The 20,589-nt window shown below is 31.6% G+C and overlaps 2 protein-coding genes across 2 annotated transcripts; one reads left to right on the forward strand and one right to left on the reverse strand.

Moving 5' to 3' along the window:
- Positions 1-3,465: 3,465 nt before the first annotated feature.
- LOC119369584 (putative terpene synthase 2) lies at positions 3,466-9,457 on the forward strand. The gene is made up of 7 exons (XM_089715697.1): positions 3,466-3,625; positions 4,792-5,053; positions 5,633-6,008; positions 6,850-7,068; positions 7,363-7,501; positions 7,907-8,155; positions 9,010-9,457. The coding sequence occupies exons 1-7, from the start codon at positions 3,497-3,499 to the stop codon at positions 9,301-9,303; spliced, it is 1,668 nt and encodes a 555-aa protein (XP_089571823.1). The 5' UTR covers positions 3,466-3,496; the 3' UTR covers positions 9,304-9,457.
- Positions 9,458-13,839: 4,382 nt separating this feature from the next.
- Positions 13,840-16,817, reverse strand: LOC149493195 (chaperonin 60 subunit alpha 2, chloroplastic-like). The gene is made up of 4 exons (XM_089715438.1): positions 16,717-16,817; positions 16,108-16,174; positions 15,013-15,213; positions 13,840-14,311 (listed from the first exon to the last, which is right to left on the reverse strand). Exons 1-4 carry the CDS (start codon positions 16,815-16,817, stop codon positions 14,024-14,026), a joined length of 657 nt encoding a protein of 218 aa, XP_089571564.1. The 3' UTR covers positions 13,840-14,023.
- Positions 16,818-20,589: the final 3,772 nt, after the last annotated feature.

Genomic DNA, 20,589 nt, shown 5'->3' on the forward strand with positions numbered 1-20,589 from the left:
TGAGTTTCACTTCGAACCACCGAAATTATTGAAGCTAATGACAAATCACTATTTTTTAAATAAGATTTTATATAAAAACCAAAATTTTAAAATGTTATTGAAATAAATAAAATTATGATTGATGTACTTGATTTCTTTCAATATAATTTTAAATTTAATAATTGATAAATGTTTTTCATATATGGACACAATCAATTTATTTTGTTATTTAATACTGTTTTATTAATTAAAAGATTTTTTAATCATTTTATTTTTTTAGAAAAATAAAGCATGCTTTCTGATTTTTTTTTTAAATGTTTTTGAGAAATTTTTACATAGAAAATACACTTCTTTAAAAAAAAATCAAAAACTGTGATTTTTAAAATTTAATTTGTACTTTTTTTTTTTTTTTTTTTTTGCATCCAATATCCTTCGTATCCCAGGACTAACAGTACACATCAATGTTGCTAACACAATCATCCACGTGATTTTACTACAACCACAGAAATATCAAAATGCAACAAAAAAAAAAAAAAAAAACAAATTGAAACAGCAATATCAACGTTTTTACGTGGTTCACTTTTGCATTGCGTCATTATTATTCGTGACTACATCTTCCTTAACAGAAATTCTTAATAAGGGGACGCCTCGAAGAATATAATTAAAAAAATTTAAAATCTATTTCACATCAAAAGTCAAATTCAAATGATGATGCTGATAACGATTACCATTCAGGCATAGGTCCACCCTCCCTTCTTTCCTTCAATGTAATTATTTAGTTTTTATGTCAGTTCCCCTCTCTACTGTTTCATGTCATGACATGACATGACACAAGTTTTCAACATAAATTCATTGTCAATGGGAAAATAGGAAGAGAAAATTTGGGACCCACCAATTGAATTGAATGACATATTGACAATGAAATATATATAAAGCTTCAAACTAGTAATTGTTTCTTTTTCTCCTCCTATTATTATACATATATGGCATGTAACCATGAATCTTCCTTAACATGGAAGATGTAACGCCTTCCACTAATCATTTCACATACAATAAAAAAAAAAAAAAAAAGCATATTATTAAGTTTTAAAGTTTTGTTCATTTAGCTCCGATGGTCCGCGGAGACTAATATATTTTTAGACTAAAAATAATATTATATAAGATTTTTTATTTTATATGCAAGATATTGATTCATTATGAGGTTAATATAATTTTTGAAATAAAATTTTTATAATTTTAAATATTTAATAAATATTTAATCGACATTATTTATAAATATTTAAATATTTAAATCAATTTAATTTTAAAAATTAAAATTTTTTGATAAATCAAATAAAAATTAAGGATGTTTTTTTTTTTTTTTTTTTTTAAATACACACATGAATTTATGTTGAAAACTTGTGTCATGTCATGTCATGACATGAAATAGTAGAGAGGGGAACTGACATAAAAACTAAACAATTACATTGAAGGAAAGAAGGGAGGGTGGACCTATGCCTGAATGGTAAATCAGTTATCAGCATCATCATTTAATTTTTGACCATGTAATCATTTAAATAATGCCCTTGGATTGTGGTGTTTTTAATGGATTTAAAACTGTTAAAAAAAAATTACAATATTAATAATAGACTTATTAAATTTATGAAAACACTTATAATTGAAAAAATTCAAATTTAAGACCTCCACTCGAGTAAAAATAACTAACCAAATCATATTTAATTAATTAATAATAGTAATTTAAATAATATAATAATAATTACACTTATATAGTTTATGCTTTTTCCTATATTGCTATATATACACTACAACTTTTTACCTTTATTTTAATTTTATAAATTGATTTTTACTTTCTATCAATAATGTAATATAGTTATAATTAGCAAGAATACTAATTTATAATATTATACTCAGCAATAGTCATAATGAAAATTAAATTTAAAACGGAGTTTATAAATTTTAAAAATCGAGTATTACAGTTTCTTTTTAAATGTTTAACTTGAGTGCATAAATGAACTAAACATTGCTTAGTTATGGGCTTAAGCCAAGATTATTAGGTGTAATCTGTTTTTGCAGTTAATTCTATACAAGTGATAAAGTAATTAATGAAATACAGAGCTCTTTGAAAGTTGATTTTAGAGTAATTATTTATCTTTGCATGAGTTGTGAGCTATAAGCATGACCATGGTTTCACAACCATCGGTATCAATTTTAAAATCAGTAGTTCCAGTTATATAAAAAGTGATACCGAAACCAAATTGCTTTTAAGTTGTTTCTAACACGGTTTTAAAAACGCTAGTTTCGATTTTGTTTGAAATTAAATAATTTAATTCAAGCTTTTTCAAATTTGTAGCATCAATAATAATAATAATAATAATTATTATTATTACTATTGAAAAAGCTAAACCAATTTAATAAAAATTCTTCAAAATAATTTTAAAAAATTATAATAAAAACAAAATAATATATTGAAAATTTCTTTAAAACATGTTTTTCACTGTTTCAAACTGAAATAGCGGGTTTGACACCAAAATTGCCCATTCCGATTTCAAAAAATGAACAACTAAAACTGAACCTTAAATTCACAATTTTAGTTATGGTTTAGAATCAAGAACCATAAACCATAATTTAGTACTGATTTTAATTGATTCCGGTTTAAAATCCAACCATGGCTATACTTAGTGAGCTAGTTCTATGAATTAATAGTTCTTAATATTTTGTTTATTTGGTGGGTAGGATTTCTTTAGATTTGTTTTCTAGCCGCTGAGAAGCCCCACAACTAGGGATAGCAACTGATCATGTATATGTTTAAAATGTTTTACCCGAATTCAAATCCGATTATAAATTAGGTATCCGAACCCATCCTAAACTCGTTTAAAAATTAATCTTTATTACATGAACTCATCCTAAATTCGATTATAATTACCTATTTAAAAATTCGAACCCGTTTAAATACCCATTTAGCATTGAAAATATTTTTAATTTTATTTTTTAAAATAAAAAGCAAGTAAAAATGAATAAAATTATTTATTTTGACTTAATAAAAAATATAATATAAATATTAAATAATTATAGTATTAATTATAATTAAAAAATGTGTATATATAATTTTTTATTTTAAATATTTTTTAAATATTTATTAAACGAGTAATGAGTACTCGCATTCTTGAACCTGAACTTGATACAGGTAATAAAAATATTATTCAAATCCATCTTAAGTCCGTTTATTCAGTTTCCAAACCCCGTTAAATAGGATCGGGTATCGATCCGATGGGGTTAAATTGCCATCCATGCCTACAACAATTCTAATTAGTCATTATTAACATGTGCATATATGTTCTTGTAAATCTTGTGGTAAGAAATGACGTAATATGAAAAAGGACCACAAGTTATTAGAAATCCGTCGCTTATTAGTTATTACAGGACCACAAGTTAATTTACTTTAATTCTCTACAGTAGTTTTTGGGCTAGTATAAGATGGTTAGCAGATGTGTTTCGTTTTCGGCATAAGCAAATTAAAATGTCTGCTCAAGCTTTAGCAGCTCCTCCTTTAACCCAAAATACCAGTTCCAATACTACTCGGCACACGGCAAATTTTTCCCCGGACATTTGGGGAGATCGTTTCCTTTCGTATGACTCTGAATTCACGGTAAAGCTTATTTCTACTTATGAATAGCATTACTTCATTTTTGTTTGTTTTTCTGTGTGTTTACTTTTACTATTTTGATAGTCTTTATATCTATAACAAATTTGTATATATATTGGCTATATTTTTGTGTATTTTTGTTATAACTACTTGATATGATACTTTAGCAGTGGATGGTGCTAAAAAAGGAAAGAAGCCAGCGAAGAATTCTTTAAAGGAAAGTTATTGTTTGTATATCAGTGAGGATATTGCTATGAATATAATAAAATAATATATCAAATGACCGTAAAATTTCCCTTCAAAAATTTTTTCACAAAACATATTACTTCACATTGATATTAATTTAATAAGGGGCGAATCATTGAGCAAACTTCAAACTTTGCATGTAATTGTAATTGTACCTTAAATCTAACTTTCATCTACTAATTCTCTGAATTTGAAGTTTAATTACAATAGCACTTTAATCTCAAATTGTACCCAATTTTATGAATAAAGTATTATTTTCATGAGGCCCACACTCTTTTTATGGTCGGGTTAACCAACTCATTTTAGCACCCTAATACAACCTTCTCCCCAAATTAGACTCCTTCCCTACCACTAATGCTTATAAATAAATAAATATTTATATTTATTTATATATATAAATAATATATTCATCTTAAAAATAAAATATTTTTATTTATTTATATAATATTGATAACAAGTAATGGCTCTCTAAAAGTGGAAATTCGGTATAATTTAATATTAGAGTGCTATTATAACTAAAGTTAGGAATTCAGAGTACTAGAAAAGAAAATTGGAAAGGTATAATTAAAACTACCAGCGAAGTTTGGGGTTTTTTTAATGATTTAACCTTTAATAAGAGCACATGTTTGAAATAAAAGATTCATATAATCGACTCCAACTAGTTTGGGACCAAGGTTTAATTGTTGTTGTTTGTCGTCGATTGAGGTCCAAATCTAAGCATGGATATACAGTGGGGGCAATAGGGCATTTGTCATGAAGACCCGACCAAAAAAATTTAGTGTGCTCCATTGCTACCTACAATTTAGTGTCGTACACTCTCACTGCTCCCTTGTAGTTCTTTTAAATGTTTTTACTTGTTCAGAAGAAGTTTTGAGAGACTTCTAATGCACCAAATTTTGATTCTCTTTTATTTGTTTGCATAGAATATCAACAATGATATGGAAGAACAAGTTCAGAGATTAAAGGAGGAAGTGAAAAGGATGATAATTGCATCGACTCATGAATCCTCAGAGGATTTGAATCTTATTGATTCGATCCAACGCTTAGGTGTGGCTTACCATTTTGAAAATGAGATTGAGGAAGCATTGCTCCGTATTCATTGCTCTACAGATAATTATAATGACCTTCACAGTGCTGCTCTACGCTTTCGATTACTTAGACAACAGGGTTTCAATGTCTCTTGTGGTATGTTCTTCTCTACTTGTTTGTTGTGTATAGAAGGTTTTAATATGTAACGCAAATCTGGATAGAAGTATATACTTAACTTTATCTTCTTTTTAATTAGTAACTCAATCTAGAAGTATATTTGTATAGATACATACAACCTAAATTTATTATCATATTTTAGAGTGCCAAATATGGGAGGCTATAACAAAACCCCTTATCTAATATATTAAAAATAAATTTTAAAATTTTATTGAGGATGACATCTAGCCGTTTTCATGTATCTGTGGTATTAGTAGATTTAAGGATTCATAAAGAGTGGCTCAAGTGATGAGATACATTTGAGTTCAGTAGAAGATCTATATAAAGTTAGAGGTTTGATTCGTGAAATTAAAAAACAGGAGGCTATCACGGAATAATCTCATACTAAAGAGCATTTATCACAATAATAATAATAATAATAATTTAGATACAAAGCCTCTAATCTCTAACTTTGATTTAAATCCTAAATTTTAATCATTAGCATATCATCCATAGTTCCTATTGTGTTCCTACTGTTATTAATAATTAACATATTGCTTATGTTGTATCATGAAACAGATGTGTTTAACAAGTTCAGGGATAGCAATGGGCACTTTAATGAAACACTTAAGAATGATATACAAGGAATATTAAGCTTATATGAAGCTGCGTATCTCAGAGTCCATGGAGAAGATATACTAGAGGAAGCGCTTGCCTTTTCTACAGTTCATCTTAAGTCCATAGCTAATTCCAATACGCGATTTCCGTTTGCTGCACAAGTAAGTCGTGCATTAAAGCAACCAATACGCAAGGGCTTGCAAAGGCTGGAGTCAAAGCATTATATCTCCATGTACCAAGAAGATGCTTCCCACAATGAAGTACTACTGACCTTTGCAAAGTTGGATTTTAACGTCTTGCAAAAGATGCATCGGGAGGAGTTGAGATATATCTCAAAGTAGGTTCTCTCTGTTTCAACCTTTTTATTATTTTTTAGAAGAAAGTTTTAGACAGACTCGCTAACTTCTAAACCAAGACAACTAGGTTTTTTATATTTAATCAAACGGAAAACATAAATGAATTAACATTAAATAAGTTAGAAAAAAAAAAGCTGTTGATGTAGTTTTATTTCATTAAATGAGTCTATAGCTGACGTGGTAGATTAAATCTATTTAAGATTTTCTCCCTGTAGACCACCACGCAAGTGAGACCCACCCAGACCACGTGTTTGGTCTACTGTGACATGAATCCAAGTAAGTATTTTCCCTGGGCAATATACGTGATGGTCCTCTCAAATAAGGATTTATAAGGCCCATGTAAAATGTGATTGGATAAGCATGGACATTAATTTATAAAATCGACCAAAACAAATGGATTGGTTTATTTTGGTGGTTTTGATCTTAATCAGAAAATTAATTTTTTTAATTTAAAATTTTAGAAATCAAAAACGTAGAAATAAAATCAGTCTTTTAATCTAATTTTATTTTTTTTGTCCTTGAACTATGACTCCCCATGATCCATCACATATGGAGTGAGACTGAATATCTAAGTCAAAATTCACTTTTGTACAAAACACATTATTCTACGGTTTTTTATTAGTACAAACAACATAAATTTTCTTTCGGCAGTATATATATATATATATATATATATATATATATAAAATTTTCTTGAACTTTTTTTTCAGATATAGAAAATCTTTTGATAGAGAAGTATGAACAACAATTTGAGAAAATTCCTAAAAATTTATTGTGAACCTTTGACTTTAATAAATTGTCTTTTCTATTATGTTATTTCAGGTGGTGGAAAGATTTAGACTTCACTACAAAGCTGCCCTTTATACGCGACAGAGTGGTAGAGGGCTACTTCTGGATAATAGGAGTGTACTTTGAGTCCCAATATAGTCTTGCCAGAAGGTTTTTAACCAAAGTAATTGCAATATCATCAGTTATAGATGATATTTACGATGCATATGGTACACTTGAAGAACTTATAATCTTTACCAGTGCAATTCAAAGGTTTGGCTCATGTGTATCATCTATATGTTCAAAGTTTATTTTGGATAGTGGCGCGGAGCTAGAAATATTTTTCAGTGGGTCATTATTTAATTTGATTTTTAGTAGGATTAATTAGATTAAATATTCTAAAATTTCTTACTTAATATTTTTTTTATCAATTTAATCATATTTTATAAATATTTTTTTAAAAGTTGAATGGGTGAATTTACTCGGTATGTATGTTGTGGCTTGGCCCCTGATTTTGGGTTAAGTCAAGATCATTATAGAACCTAACTTTCTGAAATCATCTTTTAGGTGGGACATTGCTTGCATGGATCAACTCCCAGAGTACATGAAATTGTGTTACATGGCACTTTTAGATATTTATGACGAAATGGAGAGAGAGTTATCCGAGCAAGGAAGTTCTTCCTACATTCACTATGCCAAAGATGAAGTACTTCCCTTAATGCCTCAATTTTTAGTGATGAACATTCAATTGGTTTAGTTAAAATTGAATCAAATTAATATAAATTAAATAAAATAATTTTTTATATAAAAAAATCAAATTGAATTGAATTGTTTATAAAATAGAATTGAACCAAATCATTTAGTTTCAATACTTTTCAAATTTAATTTTTTTCAAATCAAATCCATTTGGATGGAAATTAAGATTTTTAAGATTTTAAATTTTATATAATAATCTAACAAAATTTAATTTTTCTATCAAATCCAAAACCGAACCGTATTTAAAAAAAATCAAACTGAAATAAATTGTAGAATTCCAATCAATATTATCGTTATTTGGCATTTTTATTTTTGAAATGATTATTATGTGTTCATTTGATTCTTTATTCCCTAGATGAAGAAATTAGTCCAAGCCTACTTAGTTGAAGCCAATTGGATGAATAAAGATTATATACCAACAATGGATGAGTACATGAGCATCGCTCTAGTAACTTGTGGTTACTCTCTTCTTACAACCACATCTTTTATTGGCATGGGAGATATTTCAACAAAGGATGTGTTTGACTGGTCTTCTAATGGCCCTAAAATTGTTAGAGCTGCATCTGTTATTTGCAGGCTCATGGATGACATTGTTTCTCATGAGGTATGCGCTTATACACTTTGCTCAATAAATAAATTTACCTTTATACCTTTTTATAAAAAATTTTGTATCGCTCTTAATTTTTATTTGATCTATTGAACTCTTTAACTTATAAAATTATACTTAGTAAACACTTTAATTGACTATTAAGCACCTTAACGTGTAAAATTAGATCATTAAACATATAGTTATTTAATGTGAAAATTATTATTCTAAAAATTGTATTAACCACATATCGTATTTTGCATATAAAAGTGAAAAACCATAAAAATTATTATTGCTAATATAGCAAGGGTTGAAATTATATAAAAAGTGAAGTTCAAGATATTATAAGATCAATTTTAAAATTAATGGTTCCATAAGATTTTTATTGTCAAAGTTCATAATTATACTCGATAATTTGGTTCAAACTAAATTAAATTATTATAAATTGAATAAACCAAAATTTTTAAGATAAAATCAAATTTAACTGATTAGCGCAGAGAGTTAAAGCAAACTAGTTAAATTTTATCAGTTCAGTTAAATTCTTAGCTAATTTTTAGGCGAATTCAAGATTGTTTTTTTGGATTTAATGAAAATCGAACTGAATTGGAAAAAAATTAATCTTTTCTATTAAAATCAAAAATCAAATTAAATATTTTAACAACCGAATCAAATTAAATCAATCCAATCATGTTATATCAATTTTAATTTTAATGAACTATGTTGACTATTAATTCAAATAGACAATTAATGTTCATTTTAGAGATTCAACCTACTATTGAAAAATATATATATATATTATCTTGGATTTCAAAATTTTATTGGTTCTTGTAAACGATATATGGTAAATGGTAAATTGTCTTGGATTTTTGCAGTTTGAGCAAGCAAGAGGACATGTTGCCTCTGCTGTTGAGTGCTACATGAAGCAAAATGGAGTATCAGAAGAAGCAACACGAGATGAGTTCAATAAACAAATAGTTAGTGCTTGGAAGGACATTAACGAGGCATGTCTTAAACCCACTGAAGTACCAATGCCTATTCTTACACGTGTAGTTAATCTTGCACGTGTTATAGACTACTTATACAAGGACGGGGATGAATATACTCACACAGGAGAATTGATGAAAAGTAGCATTACATCGGTGTTCATAGATCATGTGCAAATATGATCTTACAAGAGGAGTTTACCTATTTTCTATTTCCTACTATTGTATCTGAAGTGTATGATACAATCATACATTGATTTATGCCTCAAAAGTCAAAAAAACTATGTTTAATTTTGATTCACAAGTTAAAACCATAAGCTTAATTTTGTTTGGTTTAGTTTCTTTTTTGTGGATGTTATTACCTTTTGGGTTTATGTTGTGTAAAAAAGAAAAATCAAGGTGAATGTTTAGCATTTAGTAGGTGCTTCAACATTATTTTGGTTTTTTTTTTTTTTCCCTTTTAGCAATTGATTGAGGTTGAGATTTGACATTTTATGGTGCATATTTAGAAAAATTTGAAGTTGTAACTACAAAAAATAAAAAATTCTTATAAAATAATAAAAAAATTGGGAGAAATGTAGAGAGAAAAATATGAGGGTCATACTTATTAATGAGAAGCCACATTTGCATAGGCACATGAGTGGTACCTTAATTAGGAAAATAGACTCTTGCACAAATTAGAAAGGCTTCTCACTAATCAAGAATATAGACTTCTAATCTATATAGGACATGTTAGAGTTTAAGTGTCCAAAATACTCACATATAAATTGAAATTATAAAAAATAGAATAACTTTCAAATTCTCTTGTCTGCTTCCATTAATACCATCTTGATCCCAAATGCTATGTTGAACCAAATAGAAACAGCATGCACAATTGTCCGTGGACGGTTAGGTACTTCCACTCTATGTCTATAAACACCCAGTAGATGGAATAATTTTTATGTTTTGACGAGATAGATTAGGGAGAGAGGACATAACCTCTATAAAAACTATTAAGATCTCCCATCATTAATTCTAATAGAATATACAATCCTAATCCAAGTTAGGATTTAACCACACTTAAGCCAAACACATTTAACAAGCTCATCAATACTTAATGATCACTCCTTTTAAATTTAGACCTTTTGGATTATAAAGGTTAACCCAAATATTTTATAAAATCAAATAAAACACAATCAATAAGCCCAAATAAATAAATTTCTAACATTCCCCCACTTGGGCCCTATTTGATTGTTAATTTTATAATAAAAATTTTATTTAGAAAACGACTCTTGGGTTAGCAAACAAGAAAACTTTTATGTGGCCGCTCATTTAAAAAAAGAACATCATAATCCAAAAGAATGCTCCAAGCATCACAGTTCTATCCAATAAACAACTAATGTCGAAATATGGCGATCTTTGTATCAACTACAGATACAAGATAATCTATAATTACAAAACTAATTTATTTATTTACATGAACTACATGTGTTTTAATGTGGTGTGAAAATTAGCACCATCATGTGATCAAAATATGATAATTTCAACTTTATCCTGCTTTCAGTCTCTCACGAGACTCCATTTATGATTCACCAAGAAGCTTGACAAACAGTCATGCTTAAGTACAACTTAAGACTTTCTAAAATCTGCAGAAATCAAATTATTATATGCAACATTTTATAAACATATATAAATTTCATAATTATGATCATTAATAATTATATCAAGCAACAATATCCTAAAATAGGATATAAATTTGTTATTATGAAAGGAATCATATAACAAAGCAATGGTTACAACCAAAATAAAATCTTGCTAATCAAGAACAACGAAAGACTCAATTATACCATATTCATCACATGAATTTTAAAAGTCTCATGAGAAGTTGCCTTAGTCACAGAATCTATCAGCATGTCTCTAGTTGAAATCTGTTCTAAATCTATCTCTTTATTCTTTACCATCTCTTGAACAGTGAGAAAATTTATTCAAATATCTTAGAGCCACTGGAGCGTTTATTATTGTTAGAGAAACACACAGTTGTCATGCTATCACAATATATTTTCATTGGCTTAAAAATAGAATCCATTACCATGAGCCCAGCAATAAAATTCTTTAGCCAAATAGAATGAGTTGTTGTCACCATAACATGCAATATACTCAGCATGATAATAGATGAAGCTATAAGAGACTGTTTAACGCTTTAAAGATATAGCCCCACCAGCTAACATGAAAATGAACTCTGAAGTGGATTTCATATCATCTACACAACTAGCAAAATATGAATTGGAGTAACCATCACCTCAAGTTCTTTAAATTGCCAATGGACAAGCATATAATCTCTAGTATGCTTCAAATGTTGAGATTTTTAGGGAAGGAAGAATGGAAATGCACAAGATGATTAATAATGTTTTGAATTTCATTGAATTAACAAAAGAATATGCCTATTTATAGGCTTACAAGTGAATCAAATAAGACCTAAAAATACTCCTAAAAATCATTAATCCTAATAACAAAAATATCAAATTCTATGCAGAAAATCTGCACTAAATAAAATTGAAATCTCAAAATAGTTTTATTAATATTATTTTGAATTAATCCTAACATTCTCTCTTAATTCAAACATAATATTTTTTATTACAATAATTAACAATTAAAATTTTTAATCTAGCGTTTGAAGCACCTCTCTTCAATTAACTTTGTTGAAGCACTCTCTCCAACTCATCATTTTGATGCACTTCTCATCAAACTAGCAAATGAATTTTTTTTTTTTTTGAAGCACTTCTCTTTAAATATTGATGCACCTCTCATCACTTTCTTTATTTTGGAGCACATCTCTCCGATATTCTCTTGGAGCACATCTCTCCAATACTCAAAAAAAAGTTTCTTGCTTTGATACAATGTTGAGATTTTTAGGGAAGGAAGAATGGAAATGCACAAGATGATTAATAATGTTTTGCACTTCATTGAATTAACAAAAGAATATACCTATTTATAGGCTTACAAGTGAATCAAATAAGACCTAAAAATACTCCTAAAAATCATCAATCCTAATAACAAAAATATCAAATTCTATGCAGAAAATCTGCACTAAATAAAATTGAAATCTCAAAATATTTTAATAATATTATTTTCAATTAATCCTAACATCAAATACCGCATTAATTTCTTAGCAACCACCCAATGCTCCCAACTAGGATTAGACATATATCTACCAAGCACACCCTCAAGATAAGAAATATCAGATCTAGTGCATACCTGTGCATTTGTTAAACTTCCCAGTGAACTAGAATAAGGGATATTAACCATAGATTGCTTCTCAATTCCATTCTTGGGACATCGATTCTTACTAGACTTGTCTCCTTTTGTCATTGGCACATGCCAAAGCTTATAATTCTTCTTATTGACACGTTTGAGTACTCTATCTATGTAAGACCTCTGTGAAAGTCCAAAAATTTTTCTAAACCTATCTCTAATGATTTCAATCCCCAAAACAAAGATGGCTAGGTAGGTGATTCATATCAAAAGTTTTGGACAATTAGCTCAAAGATTAACTATTACCTATTTGGAAAAAAGAGTCACTTTTTGTTCATGCTTTCTGCTCGAGATTCGGCTTAAAAGCAAAAGGGTAGAGTCTAGAGAGAGAGAGAGAGAGAGAGAGAGAGAGAGAGAGAATCATTTAGGGAAAGAAAGAGTTGAACGACAAATAGAGAAACCAAAGAGATAGGAGATGTTTTGCATTTAAAGAAAGAGATAAAAAAAAGTCTCTTAGATTTAAAATTTAATATATTCTATTTTTGTTGATAATTTAGATTTAGAACTTAATACATCGTGTTATTGTACACAATCTATATAGATAAAAAAAAATTATAAAAGAAAAAAGAAATATTAAGAAAAGAGATTAAAGAATTAGAAAATTTATAATGACTAAAAAATAAGAATAATATTAATTCCAACACGAACACATTATAATTCCGAATAACAATACTTGTTTCTGTTATGGCAATAGTAATACAAATTGTCTTTATGAGAGTAAGGTGGTATTTTAAGTAGAGGTAAACTATAATTTTGTTCGCAAATTAATTTAAATCCTTCTATGTTTGAAAAATATCGAATGTCCTTAACTTATTCTTAATTTATTTTAATATCATATCATGTAGTCTAAAAAGTGAATTTTTAATTCAAAAATTCAAAAATAAATACACAGCTTAATTTAATTTAATTTATCTTACTATCATGCCATTTCATCTAAAAAGTGAGCATATTCCCTTGAAAGTGTTTATAGTGACGAAAAACACAGGTTTTCATATTTTTTTGGAAAATAGATGAAAGTATAAATTAAGCATTTTTTTTACATTATTTATTTATTTATTTATTTGTTTTATTTATTTATTTATTTGATTTTATGACTTCTTTCGGTTTTATAGTTAATTTGGCTGACGCTAACATTACCACAAAATTGAAGGTATTTCACAAATCAGATTACAAAATAGCATCACTTCATCTATACTTACCAAAAAACCACAACCAACACTACAGGTGCAAGCTTTTAGGGAGTTCAGAATGGAGGGGAAGATGGACAAAAGAAAAAATCTTCAAAGTAGCGAGTCGCAGCAGAGATCATGCACTGCAGGATTTACCTAGTAGCTCTACCTCACTCACTTTGTTGTAAGCAATTCTAGCAACATACGTTTAGAACTACCCTAAGTACAAAATCTTTTCACCAAATATGGCAATATCTCAATTAGAGGCCCAAAACCATCTACTAATTCCGTGCCTTGAGAAGGCTTCTGCAAGAAAAGCTTCTGTCATACTCTAATTTAGTCCAAATTCGTGTGCCCAAGCCTGCAAGATTCGTTTCAAACCACAGCATACAGTTTCTTCCATCCCATTCGAGGCTTTCCAATTAACTATTTGGTTGTTTTCCTTAGGGTGTGATTCCAGGAACCTGAGGAACAAGAGGCTTGGGCTTCTTTACTTTTTCGACCAATATAGCTTGAGTTGTTAGAACTAATCCAGCAATTGAGGTAGCACTCTGAAGCGCACACCGTGAAACCCTACAAGGATCGACCACTCCTGCATCCAAAAGATTTTCATATTCTCCTGTCATTGCATTGAAACCTATTCTCCAATCAGAACATCGAATTTTCTCCACCACAAGTTCTCCATCAAACCCAGCATTTGTCGCAATTGTTTTTGCAGGTGCAAGAAGTGCCTGAAAACAGGATCATAAAGATACTTGCATCAGGAGATTTTCATCAGGTCTCAAGTTCAAATCCTAAATAGAGTGGACATAAAAGGGAGCTACCTTCCATTGTGCAGCTCATCTTAAATTCCAATATACAAAAAAAAAAAAAAAAGCCTCAATGATACTAGCAGAAGTGAAGGAATTTCCATCAAATAATTATTTAGAGCTATTTTAAGTCATACAAACAGTTCAACAGATAAAAAATTTTGGCACATTTTGCAACTGAGACTGTTAAATATAGGGAAGCATCTCCTACTCTAGAACTTGTCAGGGCCAAAAACTGCATTTCCAGCCATCTTTCAGCAGAGCGTCTTGCTCTATTAGTAATTGCAAAGCTTCCATGAACCATGAAAAGGACTTTGGCACATTTCACATATAACACACATTCACACTTCATAGATGCATTATATAGCACCAGTTTTTGAAATAAAACTACTTTGTCTGCATATATGATATTTCACACCTGAAGATAATTTTGAAATGCAAAAGCAGATGTGAAAAAAGAAAGTACCACAAAAGCACGTCTATCTAGAATCAAAGAGTGGAAAATCGTAGATGCATATTATACCCTAGAGAATCCTTCATTGTTATCAATAAAATCATTACTTGCAATTCAATTAAAAAACAAATAAACTATAAACGAGGACTAAAAGAAAATAAGTACACACCTTTGCTACAATATCAGCACCAATCTGCTCATCTTGATCTTCCATAGATTCCTGTATGGTGGAAATATGCTTTGAGAGATGTACGTATGCAACGCCGCCACCAGGTACTATCCCTTCATCCATGGCAGCATATGTTGCATTTTTTGCATCCTCAATCCTGAGTTTCCCATCTTCAAGTTCTGTTTCCGTGTGTTCTCCTACCTGAATTGCAAACAAATCTCTTATTTAGCAAGTCAAACATAGAAATAAAATATTGACAATCTATTGATTTTTATTTGCCTTCATGCTTGCAAGTTTAAGATCTTAATGTTATGAAAGGAATCCTAATACTATGTGGTCTGACTTAGCAAGTAGTCTCTGCTTCGATATGGTCAATTCTTGAAAAGCAAAATATAATTTTAGCCTTGATGATTCCCCATTTTGATAAATCTCCAACTTGGAAATATTTAAACTTATGAATGTCTAAGAGGCTCCAGTTTGCGAAAAATAACTTAACTATGAGAAATATATTGGAAAACCTTTTTTGAATAATAACTAAATCTTTCATTCTAAGCTAATTGAGGTCGGCTATATGGATTAATCTCTTCTATTCCAGATGCACTGTCAGATATAATTTTATAATGAGTTCAAACCAAATTTTCAGTGTTTCAAGTATACCAGCTGAATCAGACAAATGTGCCAACATATTGTGCAATCAAACACGTCTTAGAACAAACAAAATTCACACAACGGAAAAATTCTGCATAAGTAGGCTTCTGCCGAAGTTTGTGAAAGACATTTGAAGTTGGATGGTAGAAAATATATTAAAATGGAAAAAACATAATAAAGACATAAATTTGGAAGACAGTAAAGGTGATACTATTTCATCAGGGATCATCCACTCAAGGGTGCCAATAGCGTGCCAATGGTGAACAACCATTGTTTCCCAAATGATAATTAAGGTGCAACCAAAAGTCACTAAGGACTCAAGTGCATGCAATACTCAAACGTGAGTTCCTTTCTCAACATGTTTCTAATTGTAGGATGCTCTAGGATACTCCTTTTGTTGACAACCACCATCTTAGATAAGTCATATAAATAGTATATCTACATCACATTTTTCAACCATTTCTCATTCATACTACGAGAATTGATTTGAGCCATTTGACTAATTGCAACAATTCTGGGGATAAAAGGAAGGTTCACAAAAAGTTATACCCATCTTTAAATATTATTAACTCAAGCAGTTGAACCACCTGAAGCAAAACCCATTACAACACTGAGCAAGCAAAATGAAGAAGAATGAAAAAAGAAACAACACATGGGAAAATTTTTGAAAAGAAAAAACAAAAGCTTCAGAATAAACAAATATTAATTAGATGATACAAGAAAGGAAACGCAAATCATTGCCCACACAAAGAGATGAAAGAAGGGGAACGATGGAGAGGGGGAGAGAGAAATCAGGGGTTTTGGTGAAGATCACAACCGAGCTTTTTTGTGTTTTTAGGAGGGCTTGGGTTAAGTTAACCAAAGTTAATTTGGAGGGACCCATTTTTATATTATTTTATTATAAATCCTAACTGATTTTGAATTTAGGATGACAATATTTCTAAATTTCTAAGTTGGGGTGCTTGGAGGATGAAAGTCAATTTAGAGTGTTATTGTAACAAGTTGCATAGGTCAGAGTATTTTTGTAGGTTTAGCCGCACGTTCAAAACCTAGTACCTGTTATTGACCATGATTTCAGCACCCGGGCATGAGAAATGCCTGTTTCTGGGTTCCAAGGCATAATAGGCCGTACCTAAGGCACCATGGGCCCCACCCATGATTTCGAGATGTAGAAAATCTTGTCATGGTTCCAACACATCAAGAATTAGCTCAATCGGACATTATCGGACCTCGAACCAACTTCCAGAAGTGGAAGGTTCACAAATCAAAGATAGCTTCATCTTAGGGTCAAAGGCATAACAGGCCTGATCCAAGGAATCATGGGCCCCACCCATAATATCGAGAAATAGAGAATTTTTTCACGAGTCTAACGCATTAAGAATCAACTAACAGTACCCATCAATGTTGCTAACACAATCATCCACGTGATTTTACTACAACCAAAGAAATATCAAAATGCAAGGAAAAACAAAAAAACAAATTGAAACAACAATATCAACGTTTATGTGGTTGACCTTTGCATTGCGTCATTATTATTCGTGACTATATCTTCCTTAACAGAAATTCTTAGTAAGGGGACGCGTCGAAGAATATAATTAAAAAAATTTAAAATTTATTTCACATTCAGATCATGGGCCCCACCCATAATATCGAGAAATAAAAAATTTTGTCACGAGTCCAACGCATTAAGAATCAACTCAATCGGATGTCATTTGGGCCTCGAACCGACATTCGGAAGCAAAACAGCGTGAAAAATCAAACCAAACGGCATAGGTACCAAGGACCCCTAGAATGGTACCGAGGACCCCCAAAATGGTACCGACCACCTCCAGATCGGTACTGACCATGGCTACCAGAGGAGGGCAGGCCGGTACCACTAGGTCGGTGGCCGATACCGATTTGGAGGTGGTTGGTACCGCCGTTTACATGCCTGGCACCTCCCTTTACCTATAAAAAGGCACTTTTCCTGCTCATTTTCTCACCTCTTTTGCTTGATTGAATGGTTCTCAAGCATCAACAACTCTCTCTCTCTCCATCAAAAGCGATTCTAAGGCTAAAAAGTCCAATTTATGCTCTTTTTTCTTAGTTGAGTCAAAATCCAACTTGGTTCTCAAACGTCGATCCTTTCGACTTTACACACACTTTGGTCTATCTTAGACTAAAGCTACAAATTAATTAATTTAAGAATTAATTAATAATTCATTAATTAACAGTATAATAAAAACTATACTAGGGTCCTTGTGCCCATCCTTTGCTTTATTGGAGCAAGACTCGATCTCCTCGATCGAGAAAGCGAATCGTGGAACTCCGAAGCCGCACGGGTGCGCAAAACTGACCTCACAACCCCGACCAAACGTATGGTATAATCACTAAACTCAAACCTTTGTCAATTCAAGCTTGGTTCGTCTGACATTCAATATCTGTCAAGCCCGGTGTGAATACCCAAATTTTGAGGCTCAAAGAGCCAGTTTTTCTGGATTGCAAACAGTCCGACCGGACCGAAGGCCATTTTGGAAGTTTACCAGAAGTATGCCAATATGGTACTTGAAATGTCTGGAAAATTACGAGGATTGCAGAACTAGTCCCGGAATATTTTTTGGAGGTCCGGAACTCCCGGAAAAGCCTCCGGAACAAAAAACCTGCGCGCCTGTCAGCCACGGCGGCAGTAGCCGCCGGACACGGCGGTTCCTGCCGCCCGCCGCGGCGGCGGAGGCCGCCGGCCACCGGAACCGGCGACTCTGGCCGCCGGCCCCGGCGGCAGCGGCCGCCCTCCAGCCCGGATTTTGCCTATAAAAGCAGCCCCGGGTCTTCATTCCAACTCACTCAGTCTGTGTTGACGGACGCTCCTTCTCCCCTACGCTCCTTGCGATTCTTTACTGCTTTTCTAGATTACTGCTTTTCTACATTATTGCTTTCTTGCTTTGCTAATTGGTCACTAAAATCGAATTAATTAATATTCCCCTTAACGAGGAGCTTAACCTGGAGCTAAGAAGTGGCCGACGACTGACTCAGGTAATAACGAAACCCTGTCTACTTAATTTTAGCATTTCATGCATATTTCTCTTCTACTCCTAAACTCTACAACTGCATAAATGCATTCACGTCATCAATTTGACAAATAAATTGCCTCAATTAAAAATGATTAAGCTTTAATGCCCGGTTAATCAATAATCGTGGTGTTAAGCTTAAATCCGACAATATTGGCTAAAGAGCCTAGTTAATTAATAACTACGGTTTAATCGCCTTTATTTCGAACAATCTGGCTTAAGTCCAATTAATCAATAATTGTGGCTAAATGGCCTTCATTAAACACATTTTTTCTTGGCAATCAATTGCCTACATTGCAATTCAGTTAATCACTTTTGGCAAACAAATTGCCTATAAAGTAAGATTAACCCTTTTTTGGCGACAAATCGCTTAAACCAATTTTTGACAAAATGCCTTGAATAAATCAGTCTTTTGGCTTAAAGCCTTAAAATTAATCAATTTTGGCGATAATCGCCCAATCAATATCTTTTGGCAAACAAATTGCCTAAATCAACTCATTTTGGCTAAAAGCCTTAAAATCAAACATCTTTTGGCAATAATAAGCCCAAACATCAATTTTTAGCAATAAAGAGCCTTAAATCAACACTTTTGGCAACAAATGCCTAAAACAATCAATTCTTTGGCAAAATGCCTAAACAAAATGCACAAAGCATACACATACTCATGCATTAAGCATACCCATTCAAAGCCCTTTCAAAAAGGCCTATCGAACTACGTTGACTTTGATCTTCCATTCAAACGGAAGTACGTAGGTACGTTTGGGATTTAACCACGAGCGGCAAGTCGAAATCATATAAACATTTCAATTGGTCCAATTATTTCATTCACCCTGCAAAAGCATTCATTTATAGGTTAGTTCATCAGCATGACATGGTCTCGGGATCCACCTCGGGTTTGCGAACCATGCTTTAAACATTGGGATAATTAATCTAGTAATTAGGTTAATTAAAATCGGAGTCAACTTAGGGTTTTTTCCTAGTTTGCCCTAAAATAATTAAACCAGGTGGCGACTCATACATTCACGTGCATTTCTGCCCTTAGTCATATTCATTATATGCCTGTTTTCGGGGGAGGGGTTCACACCCGGTCCGTCTAACATCTAATATCTTTTATGCCTGGTCCGTTCGGCACCCAGTGGATGTAAGCCTGGTCTGTCGGGCACCCTTCAAGCCCATTCTAAGAATGGCAAAATTCTACCATCATAATCGATGATAAAACTTCGTGCGCCTTGATCCTCATACAAACGAGGTATGAAGGCATACCAATAGATTTCAATCTAGGTAGCGGGCTCTCGACTGAACTAACCGGTCGAGACTTAGGAAAATGTGTCGCACGACTTAAAATCTTCGATAAATGAGACTAGAGTCGGGCTCCCCTCCGAATTACATACTTTTCAATTAATTATGCTTTTAATGTTTTTTTTATAATTGTCATGCATTATTAGTATGTTCATGCATCGATAAACTGATATTCATGCAAAATACAATTTTGATTTCTTGATTATAATCCAAACTACCGATTCATACGAAAGAACCCGAAAATCTAGTCTCCGAACCCAATGATTTGAGGCTAGTGCATTTTATCCTAAAAGGCAAATTGAAAATGGAGTCAAACACTAGGTTTTTTCCGTTAATCTTTTCCCAAAAAATAAAAACAAATTAAGGAGGCGATTCTAATACACCACACACAGTCAAAAGCACTCCAAAGAGCCAACCCGACACATTTAAGTGTTAAACCGAGCCAATCACATTACAAAAAGGAATCGTGAAGAGATCCTCCTAGTTTCGGTAATGAACTGATCAATGGGCTTGTTTCGATTAACTCCGTCCTTCGGATTTTTCCCATGGTGCTCGATTGGGCGTGCACACCTATGTTTTTTGT

The sequence above is a fragment of the Jatropha curcas genome, chromosome 10 (assembly GCF_041381405.1).
Source record: "Jatropha curcas cultivar XTBG-Jc1 chromosome 10, XTBG_Jcur_1.0, whole genome shotgun sequence".
In the NCBI taxonomy this organism is placed as follows: domain Eukaryota; kingdom Viridiplantae; phylum Streptophyta; class Magnoliopsida; order Malpighiales; family Euphorbiaceae; genus Jatropha; species Jatropha curcas.

Excerpts from the sequence above, each read along its gene's own strand:
- LOC119369584 (XM_089715697.1), top strand. The coding sequence starts at position 3,497 with ATGTCTGCTCAAGCTTTAGCAGCTCCTCCTTTAACCCAAAATACCAGT. Across the intron at positions 5,054-5,632 it reads GGGTTTCAATGTCTCTTGTG|ATGTGTTTAACAAGTTCAGG; the intron begins GTATGTTCTTCT and ends ATCATGAAACAG. Across the intron at positions 7,502-7,906 it reads TTCACTATGCCAAAGATGAA|ATGAAGAAATTAGTCCAAGC; the intron begins GTACTTCCCTTA and ends TTTATTCCCTAG.
- LOC149493195 (XM_089715438.1), bottom strand. The coding sequence starts at position 16,817 with ATGGGTGGGGCCCATGGTGCCTTAGGTACGGCCTATTATGCCTTGGAA. Across the intron at positions 15,214-16,107 it reads ATGAGAAATGGTTGAAAAAT|GTAGGAGAACACACGGAAAC; the intron begins GTGATGTAGATA and ends TTTGCAATTCAG. Across the intron at positions 14,312-15,012 it reads GTGCTGATATTGTAGCAAAG|GCACTTCTTGCACCTGCAAA; the intron begins GTGTGTACTTAT and ends TCCTGTTTTCAG.